At 34.2% G+C, this 16537-nt stretch overlaps 2 protein-coding genes across 2 annotated transcripts; both read right to left on the bottom strand.

Moving 5' to 3' along the window:
* Positions 1–253: 253 nt before the first annotated feature.
* LOC132054110 (uncharacterized) lies at positions 254–3195 on the bottom strand. The gene is made up of 3 exons (XM_059446173.1): positions 2308–3195; positions 1545–1991; positions 254–496 (listed from the first exon to the last, which is right to left on the bottom strand). The coding sequence occupies exons 1-3, from the start codon at positions 2332–2334 to the stop codon at positions 254–256; spliced, it is 717 nt and encodes a 238-aa protein (XP_059302156.1). The 5' UTR covers positions 2335–3195.
* A 2695-nt stretch (positions 3196–5890) lies between these two features.
* LOC132054782 (uncharacterized) lies at positions 5891–7393 on the bottom strand. The gene is made up of 2 exons (XM_059446755.1): positions 7055–7393; positions 5891–6133 (listed from the first exon to the last, which is right to left on the bottom strand). Exons 1-2 carry the CDS (start codon positions 7320–7322, stop codon positions 6057–6059), a joined length of 345 nt encoding a protein of 114 aa, XP_059302738.1. The 5' UTR covers positions 7323–7393; the 3' UTR covers positions 5891–6056.
* Between the last annotated feature and the right edge of the window lie 9144 nt (positions 7394–16537).

Here is a 16537-nt window from a genome sequence, read left to right as displayed (position 1 = left end):
CAACCTCCCAAGTGGAGTTAGACTGAAGAGCCTCTAACTCGTTATTCATGGCTGCTCTCCAACCCTCATGAACAACTGCCTGCTGGTAAGAATAGGGTTCCTTAATCTAATCAAGAGAGTCAGTAATAACTTGGTTGTGCTGGCTGAGTAAAGAGTAAGAAAATGAGTGTAGAGGAAATTCAGGTGGATAAGGAGATAAAAGAGAATTAGCATTACCACAAATAAAATTAGATAAATGTGAAGGGAAAATAGATTATCCGGTTGATCTCTGCAGTTTTTGTCCCTGAGGCAACATATCCATATGAGTTTGGTCAGTAGGAGAGGGAATGGGAGGACTAGAGGTAGGAATTGGTGGATTGGATATAGGAGATGATTTTATAATAAGGACAAGATCAATAGAGGGATCTGTAGAGGAAGTAGAAGGAGTATGAGGTGATGAATTTGGAGAAATTGATGGTGAGGATATGGAAGGAGGAAGAACCAGAGGTTCTTCAGACTGAAAAAACCAGGAAACACTCTGTTTACATAGGAACTGATTTGGTAAAAGGAAATATAGATTCAAAAAATTTGACATTCTTACTAATTATGACTTCCCTGGACTGTAAACTTAGGACTTTGAATCCCTTCTTACCAAAAGGAAAACCTAAATACTCCTGGAATAACTCTTGGTGCCAATTTATCCTTATTGGCTGAAAGAGTAGAAACAAAACATAAACTTCCAAAGGGTTTGAGATGAGAGTAATCAGGACTTTTTCCAAACAGTTTTCATATGGACTTAAGTACCCAAGAACATTAGAAGGGAAAATATTTATCAAATGAGTGGTTGTGAGCAAAGCTTTTCCCCATTACTTGTTTAGAAGGTGTGATAGATATAAAAGGGCCTTACATATCTCTAGAAGGTGCTTGTGTTTCCACTCAGCTACCCCATTTTGTTGTGGGGTATCTACACAAGCGGTTTGGTGCAAAATACCTTGTGAAGAGAAGAAATAATAAATCTCGAATAAAATACTAAATAATTATTACAATTAAACCCCCAAAATCATATGTCACCATAATTCAAGGACCAACTAAGAGTAATAAGAGTCTAATACATCATAAGCTGTCTGAAAATAAGAAAGACAGTGAAATGAAGATAAGGAGAAATCCGAAGCCATCCAGAAGCCATGGAGCTCAACCTGAATCTCAACGAACAGCTCTAACAGGGAACTTAGTAGTCACGGCCTCCACTAGTGCTAGGGATCGACAGTGGGTATAGATCCAGATCCTAATTCATAGGCATTGTCAGATCTGATGATTTTAACTTTCATGGAAAATTGTTTTTCTACATAGGCCAAAAATGATTTTAAAATAGGAAAGGCATTTGATTTAGTGGAGATGAGAAAAGTCCAAGTTGTTCTAGTGTAGTCATCTACAATTGTTAAAAAATATTTTTCTCCTCTATATGTCTGGGTCTTATAAGCCCCCCAAGTGTCTATATGGATCATGTGAAAAGGATCTCTAGTGGTTATTTGGCTATTTGGGAATGGAAGTTTGCACTGTCTTGCCATATGGAAAATGTCACAGGGGAATTCATGCTTGTTGTGATGTTGAATTGAAATTTCCTTAATGTATTTCATAGAACTAAGAGGTAAATGTCCAAGTCTATAATGCCAAAATTTATTTGAATCAAAAATTTCAGAAACATTGTCTTTTGCATTCATGTAAGATTCAATACAAATATCAAGACTCAAAGTTTTCTCAAAAACACTAAACAAAGACTCTTCACTAGACTCTACATGCTTGGACTGAGCATGTTTCTTAGGGAAAGCTAGAACAGACTGATCACTAGATTTCTCATACTTGGACTGAGCATGTGGCTTAGGTAAAGGAAAATTATACTGGTCATTAGAAAACTGATTAGTCTTGATAGATGAGGAACTGGATATGTCACTTCTCAGTAGATAAAGTCCTGCAGCTTCACTAAAAATCTGATTCTTCTTGAGAAGAAGGTCCTACAGAAAGCAAGCATCCTCAGTAAATAAAACTCCACATTTAGTTTGTTTACAAAGTTGATTAGCATAGAGCAAATTATGTTTCAAAGAAGGCCATATAGAACATTTTGCACTTCCAAATTGGGAGTCAAAGAAGCCGTTGCTATGTGGTTAACTGTAACCTTGTAGGAATTTGGTAGAGTGATAGTAATAGGAGTAGAAAGAAACTTTAAATTATGTAGTAATTCTTTTTCAAAAGTCATATGCTGGGTTGCCCCTGAATCTATGATCCAAGGATTGAATAAAAGGGAATAAAAACAGGAAATGATTGAGATACCAGCCATGTTAGCAAATTGATTTCCATTTGAATTCTTAACACTCTTCAAATTTTCAGAATGTACAGTGTGGAACATCTGAATCAGATGATCACACTGATCTTTGGTGTATCCTTGGGAACTCAGTATAGCAGAAATCTTGTTTTCCTCAACATTCTGCACTGTAGGTTCACCCTTTTCTGTAGTTGTTGCATTTGCCTTAGCATTGTACTGAGGTCTCTTTGGCTTGTTGGTGAATTTGAAATCCTGTGGGTAACCTATCAACCTGTAACATTTCTCTCTTACATGGTTAGTCCTTTTGCAATAGGTGCAAAATAGGTTGTTTCTTAACCCAAAATTTCTTGTTTTGGTGGTGTTCTGTTGGCTACATTATTGTTCCTTTGTTGACTCCATTTTGCTACATTGAAAGCTGCTGAATCTGGTATAACTAGATTCCCAGCATGAACTTCCCTTTGTGATTCATCATGTAAAATAATGGAATAAGCTTGACTAATAGAGGGAAGTGGCTTCATCATTAAGATGTTCCCTCTACAGCCTGAGTAAGCTTTATTTAATCCCATCAAAAATTGAACCAATTTCATATCTTCATTCATCTTGTGATTGTGTGTTTTTGCTCCACACTTACAATCACAAGTACAAGTCATGAAGGTATTAAGAATTTTCACCTGATCCCATAATTTTTTTAGTTTGTTAAAATAACTAGCTACATCACTGCTACCTTGTGATATGTTGTTCAGTTCCCTTTGTAATTCAAAAAGTTTTGCCCCATCTGGTTGTCCATGCCTCTCTTGTAATTCATTCCACAGATCTGTCGTACGTTAAACAACAGATTAAACTTTCAGAGACGTCTTTGCTAAGAGAGTTGAGTAGCCAAGCAATCACCATATCATTGTACCTTTGCCACTGTTCAAACAATGGTGAGTCTTCCTTTGGTATTTGACGAGGCCAATGTGTATAGGTTTTTCTACTCGTACTTTGTCAAATTATAGTAAAGTTTAAGATATCGTTCGACCGAGATTGGAACCACCTATGCTACAGACTTGTATTATCTTTGTTACTATTTGAGAGAATCAAATTGATGAAAGGTGATTTTGGAATTATAAATTACTTAATTAAAACAAACTACTTCCAGAAGATTTATATCTAAAATAGAGTTGGAAATCGTTGAATTCACTTGATAAAATTGTTATAATAAAATCTCAGTTTTCACATGTATTTCTCTAAAGAATAATTGCTTATTGCTAATTCAATTATATTTTTCTCATTAAGAAATAAAGAACTAATTAACACTCCATGAGGTTATGTCAAATAATTGATTTATTACTAGTGACGATTAAATCAAAATACTTTTCTTACTTGAATTGTGTTGTAGGAGTAAAGACCTCTTGCGATTAGCCTTTAAATCAATAAAGTTATTTGATTCAATCCCTCCGTGAGAATTGGGACTGAAAGAAATAAAATAAAGAACATTTAAATCAATAAACTTATTTGAGTCAATCCTTCTGTGAGAATTAGGATTGAAAGAAATAAGATAAAGATTTGAAATAATAATACTAAAAATTACTCTCACTCTTCTGTTTTACTCATTGGTTATTATATATTAATTTTGCTCCGCGAGAATTACAAAATTAATATAAGAATAACTTAGAGATAAAATATGTAGACGTGATAATAATTAATTAAAATTATCATTCTAGCATAGTTTGAAATATAAATTGAAAAATTCAAATCAAGAATGTATTAAAACTGAGATAATACTATAATAAACCAAGCTTCATCAACTATCCCAACAGAAAAAGATTACTCCATTATGGAGTAAGAAAAACTAAAAAGAAATTTAAAAGACTAAGAAAATACTTTTTACTACAAGAAAGAGCCAAGAGAGACCCGTATACCAGTCCTTGTGTCCTCTTTCATTAGATACAAAGTGGATCATTTCTCTTACAACATGTCCATATTCATAGGAAAATTCCTACGAATGTCTAACATCTTCCAAAACGGTTTTCAAGATGTTCCAAAACGGTTTTCAATTTATCATGATGAATTCAATATATCATGAGGCTTTGGTGAGAATTTGACATGGAAAATATATCATTTAAGCTTGGTGAGAACTTCAAAGACCTTGGTGAGGAATTCCATGACTTTGTCTTTATTGCCCTTGTGTAGTCTTTCATGAATTTGTCATGGATGCATCTTTCTCCCTTGATTTTAGCTTCTTTCTCTCTTTTTCTCGGTTTTCATGCATTCTTCTTCCTGCAAGATTTGTTAGAAAATATAGGAGAATTGAATATATTTATTCATGTTTTTATTTAAGAATACTAATTTATATATATGAAAATACATGAATAATTTATATTCATTAGTATTTCAGCTTTGCCATTAAGAAAAACCAGCTTATTTTTTGCTGATAGAGAGATGAGAACTCCCCTTTTCCGGTTATGGCCAGTTTCCACAACCAGATCCGTCAAAACTAACATTTATCAGGTTGTTTCCAGGTGAATCTAAAGGTGTTAAGTAACATGGGTGAGAGGGAGGTACTACAACTTCACTGGAATTCTCACCAGATGAAGCAGATGTAAGAGAAAGTTCAGTTCCAGACATATTCGAAGAAAAAATTCTGGAAAAGAAGACGAAGATTGTTGAAAAGAGAGAGAAAATTAGAGAGAAACCTTGAAAAATTTCCCTTAAAACCGCTCTGATACCATGACAGAATTAAAAAGGATCCAAGATTGGAAAATTTTCTTCTATATTTCTCTGCTCAAAACTGTACATTGTGTAACGTATTTATACAACTAGACTAAGGACTACAATGTTAATACTAAGGACTACAATGCTAATATATGAAACTACAGTGCTAATATGTAAAAGTGCCTAATCAACTAATCAATTATGTACAGCTCATAAGATGCCTAGAAGAATCTAGAAGATAACTATACAAGGTGTCATTTTTCCTATGTAGTGCGGTATATGGTAAATAGAAATGTGCTGATTTGAATTTGGATCTTGGTATTGAATGAATATTCTAAATGCGGAAAATCAAACCTGCCGCTTCAAGGAGCCCAAATTAATTAATAGGCCCAAGTCTCAAATCTGTAGCCCATAAGTTTAGTCGCCGACAAGACTATGTTCAATACGATGTGTACGAGATTTGGTGAAGTTAAAGGCTTATTGTTCACTTTTGTTTTCTCTGTATCTACATTATCGTCGATCATGAATTTCTCACCGGAAACAAATTTGAATACCTAAATCCCCTAGAGCACTACTACGATCTATGATAATTAAGAATTACTGTACATTACAAATTTCATTCAATTGTCGTCATATATCATTCGTTCAAAAGCACAAGCTTAATAGAAAAAGAAATAAGCAATGTCGCGATCAAAATTATTATTTTTGGCAGTGCGATTGGACACGTGAAGAGCACAAGCTTTCCCTTTTTTAGTATATATATCACATTGATCAAGTTTGACTTATGTCGTGATTTTCTTGTTAGCATATACCATTTTTATCTATTAAAAGAATGTTAGAATGTCATGAATATTGAGTAAACTAAAAGGATCTATTAAGAAGTAAATTCTCTCGTGCTTAATAGGAAGTACTGGAGTTTTATTCAGTACAGCAGCATGCAGAACAATTACATAATTAAGGAAATTACAACCACAAAAGTATTTAGTAATAGTACATAGTGTCATAGACACATACTTTGTGGCACAAATTTTACTTATTCATTAGAGCAATCTAATGCTTCTTCCTAAGCTTTCTCTAGAGCACTGCCAATGCAATAGTTCTCACTGCAGCTTGTCATGCAACTTCCAAATTTCTCATTATCTGCAAAATCAACCAGAAAATTAATCAGCATCGCTCCCTCTTAATTAATTTATGTGCCTTATTTTTTTTTATTAGTCTGTTTAAATAAGAATGTAACTTTCTATATTTAGTAACTTTAACTTTAATATCACACACTACACTTTTAGGACCACAAGATTCAAATGACATTTTTGATACATAAATACACATATTAGTTTAAGACTGCAAGATTCAACAGTCTCTCTTACTTTTTCAAATTCTGTTCTCAATCAAACTAAGCACATAAAATGAGATGACAGAAGTAGCAGAGAACTTAAATTAAACTCCCTATAACATTACAACAAAATTGCACCTTAAGCGTGTGTGTTCATGTGGAGCACTTTAATTATACCGATGGTCGTTCAGCGTTCTGTTTATTCAAATCATAAAACTATTTTTTATAACAGAAAAGCAACTCTACTATACTATACATCACAGAAAATTAAAAAAAAAAAAAAAAAAAAAGAAGAAGAAGAAGAAGAAGAAGTTAGAAAATCATGTTACCATTCTGTCTCGGAAAAAAACAAATATTAAAAGGAGAAATACTAATTATATTGTCTTAAGTCTATAAATAATTAATGTTTAAGGTGTTTTATTAGGTCACCAATTTTATTGAGCCACCCGTGCTTATATATCACAAATAATAAAATAGCAAGCATTACCATATTGGATGAGAAATTAGGAACAATGACCAAGGTAACAAGTATCAAAAGGAGAGGTACTTATATTGTCCTAAGTCTATAAATAATGAAGTATATGTTTAAGGTGTCTTACGTTAATGTTTGGCTTTAGGTCACCAATTTTATTAAGCTGTCTTTGTCTATATATCACAAAAAATAAAATGAAAACGTCAGAATATGTTAAACTCCGATCGCAAAAAAACAAGTAGCAAAGCGTAGTTACCATATTGGACCAGAAATTTGGAACAATGGCCAAGAGAACATCCAACATTACAAACACGGTTTCGAGTTTCAGCGACAGTATCAACTGATTCGTCTATGTTTGCACTTATAATGCATCCTGCAAGGCACCTAGTTAGGCACACTGGCCTTTTTTGGCACCTTAGTACACAAAATGCTGCACATACTGGGTCACGTTGTTGTGCCATAGCATTATGGCCCAAGAATACAAGCATTGCAAGGAACAACACCACAACAACTTTCATTGCCATTGGGAGAGAGTTTGCAGTTTGCACTATAGGAATAGTGAGTTATTTATATGATCTTGTTATTTTGGTTGATGTGAAAAGAAGGTTGTCATGAGGAACTATTTATAGAGGGAACATATAGCATAAAATCAATGTATTTTAGATTATATCTAGATAGGTTGTGCGAATTTGTGTGATGGAGATCCAATGTTCAACCACAAGTAATACTTATTTTTGTTTTACAAAATATCTTCCTCTCTGTTGGGATCGAAATAATAGGACGTCATGCGGAAGCTAATAATTGCAAGCCTTGATCGACGATAAATCGGACACCAAAGAAAAACATACTAAAAGAGGCAAAATATTCTAACTATATGGTTTGATCAATTGATCTACATATGAAAACTAATATAAAAGCATAAAAACTATTGGGAGAAAAATCTGCCCCTAAACAAAATTCTCTAAACGACAACATTGTGGATCTTTATTGTGTTGTGAATGAGAAAAATAAATCTTCTATTTATAGAAGACTAAAACTTCTCCTCCAGGAAAGGATTATTCAAATATGGAAGTCTTTTTCCACAAAGAAAACCTTTTTTACCAAGAAATCTTTTTTGAAGTAAAACACAATTATGATAAAATTCAAATAAGGTAGGAAATTCAGGACAATCCCCAACACTTTCCTCCTTCCATTTTAGCAGTAGTATTTAGTTATTTTGTAGTTTCTTATTCTTTGATGTGTATTACTAGCTGTTACCACATTTATTTTGTATCTTGCTATTTTACTGTCTCATTTCTTACAAGCTTGTGTCCTGTTACTTTTCTTTTGAGCCAAGGGTTTACCGGAAATAGGCAAACAACCTCTTTATCACACAAAGGTAGGGGTAAGGTCGGTGTGAATCTCTACGCCCCCTGTGAAATCGCATTTGGTTTGTGTTGTTTGTGTTGTTTGTGGTCGAATCACACAGCTTGTGAAATCACACTGGTTTGTGTTGTTTGACAAAATATCTAGCAGGTACGTTGTATACTTTCGGGACATACAGTTTTCATGTTGTATGCCTTAATAACAGTGTGATCCAACTATTTGTATTGTTAATGATTACAAAATGTGAATTGGATACTCCAAAGGTATACAAAATACATAATGTTGCAGTGTAATTCTAAATTTTGTAAATGAGAATACAGGCGAATAAATATTTTATTCTGCTAGGATATTCATAAAATAATCCCTAAAAACAAACCCAATATGTAGAAGATCCCACTCCAACAATAAAATTTCAAATTTCTTTTACTTTGTTTCATTTTTTGTGGTCCTATTCTGTGGAACATATGTTAAACATGTAAAAAGAAGGTTGCCATAATAAGGAACTATTTACAGAGGAAACATATAGCGTAAAATCAATGTTTTTTAGATTGTATCTAGATCTAAATAAGTTGGGTGAATTTGTGTGACGGAGAATCCCCGTTCGATCAGTGGTGAGCCAGCCTCGTCCAGTGGGTGTCAATTGAGACCCATTCGTTTGAAAATTACACTGTGTAGGTAGATAAAATATTTTTTTTATTATTATATATATATAACTCATTCGTTTGAAAATTACACTGTGTAGGTAGGTAAAATATCTTTTTTATTATTATTTTATATATATATATATATACACACACACACATACACACACACAATATATGTGAATCCCCTTACCATTTGTTTACTTCTTTATATTTTTTACTCCGAGAATTCTGGGGTTCTGCCATTGCATTTGACAATAGCTATTATTTCAATATAATTTTGCAAATACTAACTTCCATATATATTAGCAGATAATTGGTTTGGCCATTAATACTCGCAAGTTTTAAACTTCAATAGTTAAAATGCTAGTGAAATATTAGTCATTTGCGGAGTATTTTAATGAAAATTCTAACTTATATGAGAAATCTCCGAAATTTGTTTCTCAAGTGAAATTTATGTTCAAGTACTCTACTAACTTCAACTACAAATATTTATTTTTCAAGTTCAACTAAATAATATTATCATAACTCCCTAATTCATGCATGGTTATTTGAACTTTTCATGTACGTTAATCCCTGTACTTTCTTTGGTCACGAGATATCTCGAACGAGTGATGAACAAAACACAAAGATTCTAAAAAGGGAATAATATATAAGATGAAAACAAAATTAATATGTATCAGTGGTCCACTCTCAACAAGTAAGATGAAAACAAAATTAATATGTATCAGTGGTCCACTCTCAACAAGTAAGAAAAACTCAGTATTCAAAAGAATCTATTTTCTTTTTTCGAACAAAAGAATCCACTTCAATAATAAAATTTCAAATTTCTTTTAGTTTGTTTCATTTTTAGTGGTCCTATTCTGTGGAACACGTGTTAAAATGTGAGTATTTAACAAGAGCCAATAATTAAGATTCAACAAGGATCTACAAATAACAAATTAAAAACAGTTGGGCGAGTATGCAGTGGCGGAGCCAAGATTCATAATAAGGGTCGAGTGGGCGTTCGGTTCTTCGGTACGGTTTTTTCAAACTTCGATTCGGTTCGATTCTTCGGTTTTCGGTTTTCTGAAAGTGTGCACCTAACACCGAACCGAATTAGTTCGGTTCGGTTCGGTTCGGTTTTTTGGTACCGGCCTCATTGAGAAGTGCTGCTGCTGCAATGTAGAGTCTATGGTTTCCCTTACCATTTGCAAGGGCCAAAGAGGCTAGAGTACTGCTGCTGCCGTCTAACATATTTAGAATTTTAGATAAGATGTTTTAAAATGCCTCTACCATATAACCAGTAGAGCGCAAACTTCATCCAAGTAAGGCCAGCAAGCAAACAGTCACAAAGGCCATCCAAATAACGCCTGCAACCAGCCTCTAATTAACGAGCAAATAGGTAGCAGCCGACATTAGCAGTAAGAAATCATCTATCGGCAGCAAGAATTCAACTCAAGAAATAACTCAATCAGCCTAGACTTGGGCTTGGGCTTGGGACCTTGGGTTGGATGATAATTTTTTGGGCCTAAAGTAAGTGGTCCTGGGTATTTATTTAGGGAGAATGACGTATATATACATAAATAGGGTATATTTACAAAATACGATGATACTTTTCAGTTTACAAAACATAATGATAGATTTCTTACAAAACATATACGAAAATTTTCACTCAAGGCTTAAAATTTTCGCTCAAGATTTTGTGTGTGAAAACTGTATGAAATGTGTATATCTCGTTCAAGCCTAAAAAATTTCGCTCAATATTGTGTATGAAAACTGTATGAAAATTGTATGAAATATGTATATCTCACCCAAGGCTTAAAAATTTCACTCAAAATTTTATATATGAAATATGTATATTTCGCTCAAGGCTTAGAATTATCACATTTTTTGTATATGAAAACGGTATAAAAACAGTGTGAAATATGTATATAGTTGTATAAAATTTTGTATAAAGTTCATGTTACGTTTTTGAAAATTTAATACAACTATAACAACATTTTATACAACTTTCATACAATATTCATATAAATTTGATACAATTTTGAATCTCACTTTGAAATTCGACTGAAATTTAATATAACTACAACAAATAAAAAGAGATGCAACAGGTTGAAGGTCCGCATAAACAAGTCAGTTTACAAGGAATCCTTATAGTACTGAAAGTGCTTATGTTAAAGTCCAATATTTGCTATGAGGCGTTTTAGTCGTTTAGAAATTTATATATAAGCAGAAAAGGAAGAACCTTCGGCGTTAAAGAATCTCAATTTTTTGAGTAATTGAATGAAACGGGTCAAGAAGATAATAGATGTTGAAGATTCAATCAATGAATCAGAAAAAGAGCAACTATCGGTAATAATTAAAACATTCTTCTTTGGAAAACTCTATTGCTGCCACTTCCGACATTTGAATTCCAGTTAAAAACTATATTTCCTTCATCTTGCGATTATCTTTGTCAAGGTTCTAACATAGCTGAACATAGGCACCTGTTGTATTTCTTAGATCTGAAGCAGAGGTTGAGTAGAAGGGGGAGAAGGGGAAGGGAAGGGTGGCGGCTAGGAAAAGGGCAAAGGAAGGGTGGCGCTTGTGAAAAGGTCAAGGGAAGAATGGGCTTTTAAATTTCCAGATCTGATATGATTTGTAATTAAGTTATTATGTTTTGTAAATAAGGAAAAATACCCTTATATTTTGTAATATAGTGTGTTAGGTGGTATTATTAGGTCATTTTCCCTATTTATAATTTGTTTTACTCATATAGTAAAAGTTCGGTTACACCGAAGTACCGAAGAACCGAAGAACCGAAGTCCCATAACCGAACACCGAATTCTTAATTAAAAAAAAGAATCGTAACCGAACCGAAAAACCGAAAGCGAAGAATCGAATTAATTCGGTTTGGTCCGGTTTTCGGTATTTATGCCCAGCCCTAATAAGGGGAGTCAAAAAATATAGATATTGTCACAACCTAGGATTGAACACGAGACCTTAGGAAATTTTTGCAACCCCTTAACCACTGAGCTAAACCTTCAGCTTGTATCAAGAGGTGTCAGCACTATATATATACCTATAAAACCAAAATTTCACCTATCTATACAACGTAATTTTCCGGCGAAGGGGTGTCGCTTGACACCCCTGGGGCATGGGTAGCTCCATCCCTGCGAGTATGTATGGGGAGCTAGGATTTGAAATTTATAAGTTTTGAATTGTCATCAAACTCATAGCTCATCTTAATTACTATGTTCGCAATTAAATATTTGTATGTATTTAATGTATTTTCTAATAGAAATAAAAGGTCTAAGAGAAGCTATTAAATTCGTCCGAACCCGTAAATATAATACTCTACATACGCCCTTGTATATATCACAACCTGATAACGGGTTCAAGACCTGAAAATAGGAAAAAAGTATGATAGTGTATAAAAAATCTAAAAGAATTTGAAGAAGATTGACATGGAACATTTTCTCTGTGTATTTCTCATTGCATTGTTCATGTATATATACAACTGAATTTGTACAAAATAATAAAAGAAAATAAAATAGCCTCTAATCTAGATTCTACACTTGTCCTAATCTGATTGTGTATTTTCTAACAATATCAAAATATCAACATCCCAAATATTCTTTCATGTGCAGAACACGTGAGAGAAATAACCAATTCCAGCTATACTAAATTCATCCAATGGTCCATAATAACTCAATCCAACGGTTGATAAAAATCAATCACATTTGTGTGATGTCTTGTGATGAAGCCACGTAGCATAACATTTTCTTATCTTTGGTTTCATCGACTGAAAACGCTATAGCGAGTCCGCCACATCGCATAGCATTTTCTTACCTAATTATGATCATTTGACCAATACCAACATCTGGACCACATTTGCTACGGCGGCTCCCAAAACGCTATAACGAGTCCGCCTCAGCGAATATCTGTCCGCTGGGGCGACTCACCACGGTCCTCCTTACCCGCTACATCGGTCGGTCCCTCGCTACAGCGGGACCGCTACTGCGAGTCTGGTGCCGCTGCAGCTTGACACCAGACCCCAGAAAATTCTGGTTTTTGACAAGTTTCAACCCGAAATACGACTATCACCCGAGGCCCCACAGATACAAAACAAACATGTAAACACACATAAAAATGCATTACGAACTCATCCGTGGCCTTGAAATTTCCAGCGGAGGTCTATTTGACCAAGTCAACCCCCAATGGCCTAAAGCTAAGTTTCTAACCCAAGTCCCAAAACACTCCCAAATGGATCGGTTTTTATTTAAAAAATAACCAAACCAATTGAGTCGGTTATTCAAATTTTCAAACAAAACCAAACCAAACTATATCGGTTTTTACTATTCGGTTTTTGTTGGTTTTTTCGGTTTTTGTCGATTTTTTAAAATACATTGTAGTCACTATCTAAATTTAAACTCATCCGAAATAGTATTGCCAAGAACGATCACCCACGAAACTAAACTCAGGAGCATACTTATTCTTAGCAATGGGTAGTATTGCCAAGAACAGTAGAGCAAGCACAAAATAAATTGGTAGTATTGCCAAGAACAATAGAGCAATTAGTTTAATTCAAAAGCATGGCCCAAGAGTATAAAAACATAATATAAATTGTAATGTTTTCATAAAAAAAATTAAAATACATACACATATATATAAAAATTTAATTTTTAAAATATGTATATATAAAGTCGGTTTGGTTCGGTTTTTTTCGATTTTTTAGACTTGAAACCAAAACCAAACCAAATATAGTCGGTTTTTAAATTTAAAAACCAAACCAAATAAATTTCGATTTTTTTTTCCGGTTCAGTTTGGTTATTGGTTTGGTTCGATTTTTCGATTTTTCGTGTTCAGCCCTACTCCCAAGTGCCTTGGGACCCAAACCGAACATCCTACCAAGTCATAAACGGTCATCCGGATCTCTCAGAAATGACGAAATTTTGAAAAAGGTCCGCTTACCCAAAAGTCAACTTTGAGGCAAACATATCTCACTTTAATGCTCAAACTTCCAAAAGTCACACTAAAACTCGCCCGATGACCTCGGGAAAGGGTCAACAGGGGTAAAAGGGTCAATAGTACTATAACGACCAATCGGGTCGTTACAGGTGAGATGCCTGATGGTGTAGGCATATCATCAAGGAATGGAGGGACAATATCTGATTGTGAATTAAAATTGGGAAACATAGGGACATATGTAGGTTCTGACCCTGAAAAAGGGTAATAATCCTCATGGAAAACAACATCTCTTGATATAATGATTTTCTTTTTGTCTAGTTCTAGCAATTTGTATCCCTTTTGTTGTAAAGGATATCCTAGAAGGACACATGCCTTAGCCCTTGCATCAAAATTAGTCCTACCCTGTGCCAAAGTGGATGCATAGCAAAAGCATCCAAAATTTCTCAAATGATCATAACTAGGTTGATGATAAAACAACATTTCATATGGTGTTTTCCCTTGAAGAACACTAGATGGCAACCTATTTATAATGTGTGTAGCAGTTAAAATGGATTCTCCCCAGTAAGAAATAGGCAGATGTGACTAAAACATTAAACTTCTAGCAATTTCCAAGAGGTGTCTGTGCTTCCTCTCAACAATTCCATTTTGTTGAGGGGTAGCAATACAAGATACCTGATGTAGAATTCCTTCTGATGCCAAATAAGCAGCTTCTTGTGTTCCTTTACATAGCTTCAAAGCATTATCTGATCATTAACCCTTACCTTAAATTGTCTTTCAACCATAGAGAAGAAACTTTTAAGAACTGGAAAAGCATTGCTCTTAGTGGTGAAAAGAAAAGCCCATGTTCCTCTACTATAGTCATCTACTGTAGTGAGGAAATATTTATAACCATTGTATCTATTTGATTTATAAGAGCCCCAAGTGTCAACATAAATAAGATCAAAAATGCCTTTAAATTTGATAGTACTGATACGAAAAGGAAGCCTAGTTTGCTTGGCTTTAGGACACACATCACATACAAAATTAGAATTTGAAACACAATGACGGAAATATAAATGTTTCATTGCTGAAAATGGAAGATGTCCCAATCTTACATGCCAAAGTTTTACATTAGGGATAGCATTGACATGTACAGAACTAGGAACTGAAACAGACTCTTGAATGGAATTACTTCCTTTTGGAATTGAAACAACAGTAGTAGTAAATAAACACTTAGACTTAGGACTAGAAGGCTCCAACAAATAAAGTCCTTCTTTTACTTCACCAAAAGCTTGTGGACTCATCATTGAAAGGCCCTGCAATAGACAACTACTATATGTAAATAAGATATCACATGTGAACTGTACACAGAACTTATGCACAGGCAAAATATTGTACTTAAAATCTAGGACATGAAGGACATTAGTTAAAACAAAACCTGAAAGAATGGATATACTTCATGTATGGGTAACACTTACCTTGAAAGAATTAGGTAGACTAATGTCCAAAGGTACAGGAAGAGGAATCAGAAACATGAAAGAATCAGGATTATAACACATGTGTTCTGAAGCACCTGAATCTATGATCCAGGTGCTTGATGTTAGACTAGCAAAACATGAACCTGAATATTTTAAAATAGTACCAGCTACTGTATTTGCATTAATATCTTTCTGTGCCAGCTTTGCCTGTTTGTACAAATGCATTATCTCTGCTATTTCCTCCTTGGTGTACTGCTGATTGATATCATTCTCTTTACCCTCCACATATTGTGTCATTTTTCCACCATCCTCTTCTGTTGATATTATTCCATTTGCCCTAGGCTGATCTTGACCTTTTGTGAACTTAAAATCTTGAGGAATACCTATCAGTTTGTAACAGTCATCCATGACATGGCCTGTCTTTCCACAATAAGTACATGAGACATTGGGATTATACTTTTTCTTTCCTTTGAATTTTTGTTGTGGCTTGACAAACCTCTGTCCTGAATTGTTAAATTTTCTATTGATATCTCTTCCTCTTTGTGGCTGAAATTTGAATTTTTGAGCATTTCTCCCTTACCCAGTTGCCATAAAAGCTACAAACTCAGCCATCAACTAATTATTTCCAAACTTACCTTGACCCATTGCCATGAAAGATGCAGAATCAATAGAGAATTGTGCATTTGCATACACTTCTCTCTGATTCTCATCTTGTAATAAGAGAGAATAAACAACATTGATCTTTGGGCAAGGGATTCATCATAAGAATGTTTCCCCTTGCCTGTGTGTATACATCATTTAACCCTATCAAAAATTGAATTACCCTTTGATCTTCCAAAGATTTTGTGAGTTTATCTTTGCCTTCACAAGTACACACACATGAACAACATATAATGACATTTAGTAAGTCCAATTCATCCCAGATTCTTTTCATCTTAGTGAAGTATCCAACTATGTCACTATTTCCTTGTACTTAAATAGAGAGTTCCTTTTGCAGGTGATAAAGTTTGACACCATTATATTTGCCAAACCTTTGATCCAAACTGTCCGACAAACCCTTAGCAGTTGTGGAGGACATTACACTGTTAGCTATATCCTTTGACAATGCATTCAAAATCCAGCTAATCATCATATCATTGCAGCAGTTCCATTGTTCATACTCTGCTGCACTTGGATCTGGAGATTTGCAACCTCTATTTATGAATCCAAGCTTCTTTTTGGCTGAAAGAGATAGTAAAACAGACATCCTCCAACCTAGATACCCTTTTCCATCAAACAATGTGTTGACTAGGGTCATTCCAGGTCAATCATAGATCCCAAGTAATAGGGATGAGTATGATCAAT

The sequence above is a fragment of the Lycium ferocissimum genome, chromosome 4 (genome assembly GCF_029784015.1).
Source record: "Lycium ferocissimum isolate CSIRO_LF1 chromosome 4, AGI_CSIRO_Lferr_CH_V1, whole genome shotgun sequence".
Taxonomy (NCBI): domain Eukaryota; kingdom Viridiplantae; phylum Streptophyta; class Magnoliopsida; order Solanales; family Solanaceae; genus Lycium; species Lycium ferocissimum.
This window is presented reverse-complemented; position numbering and strand designations above follow the sequence as displayed.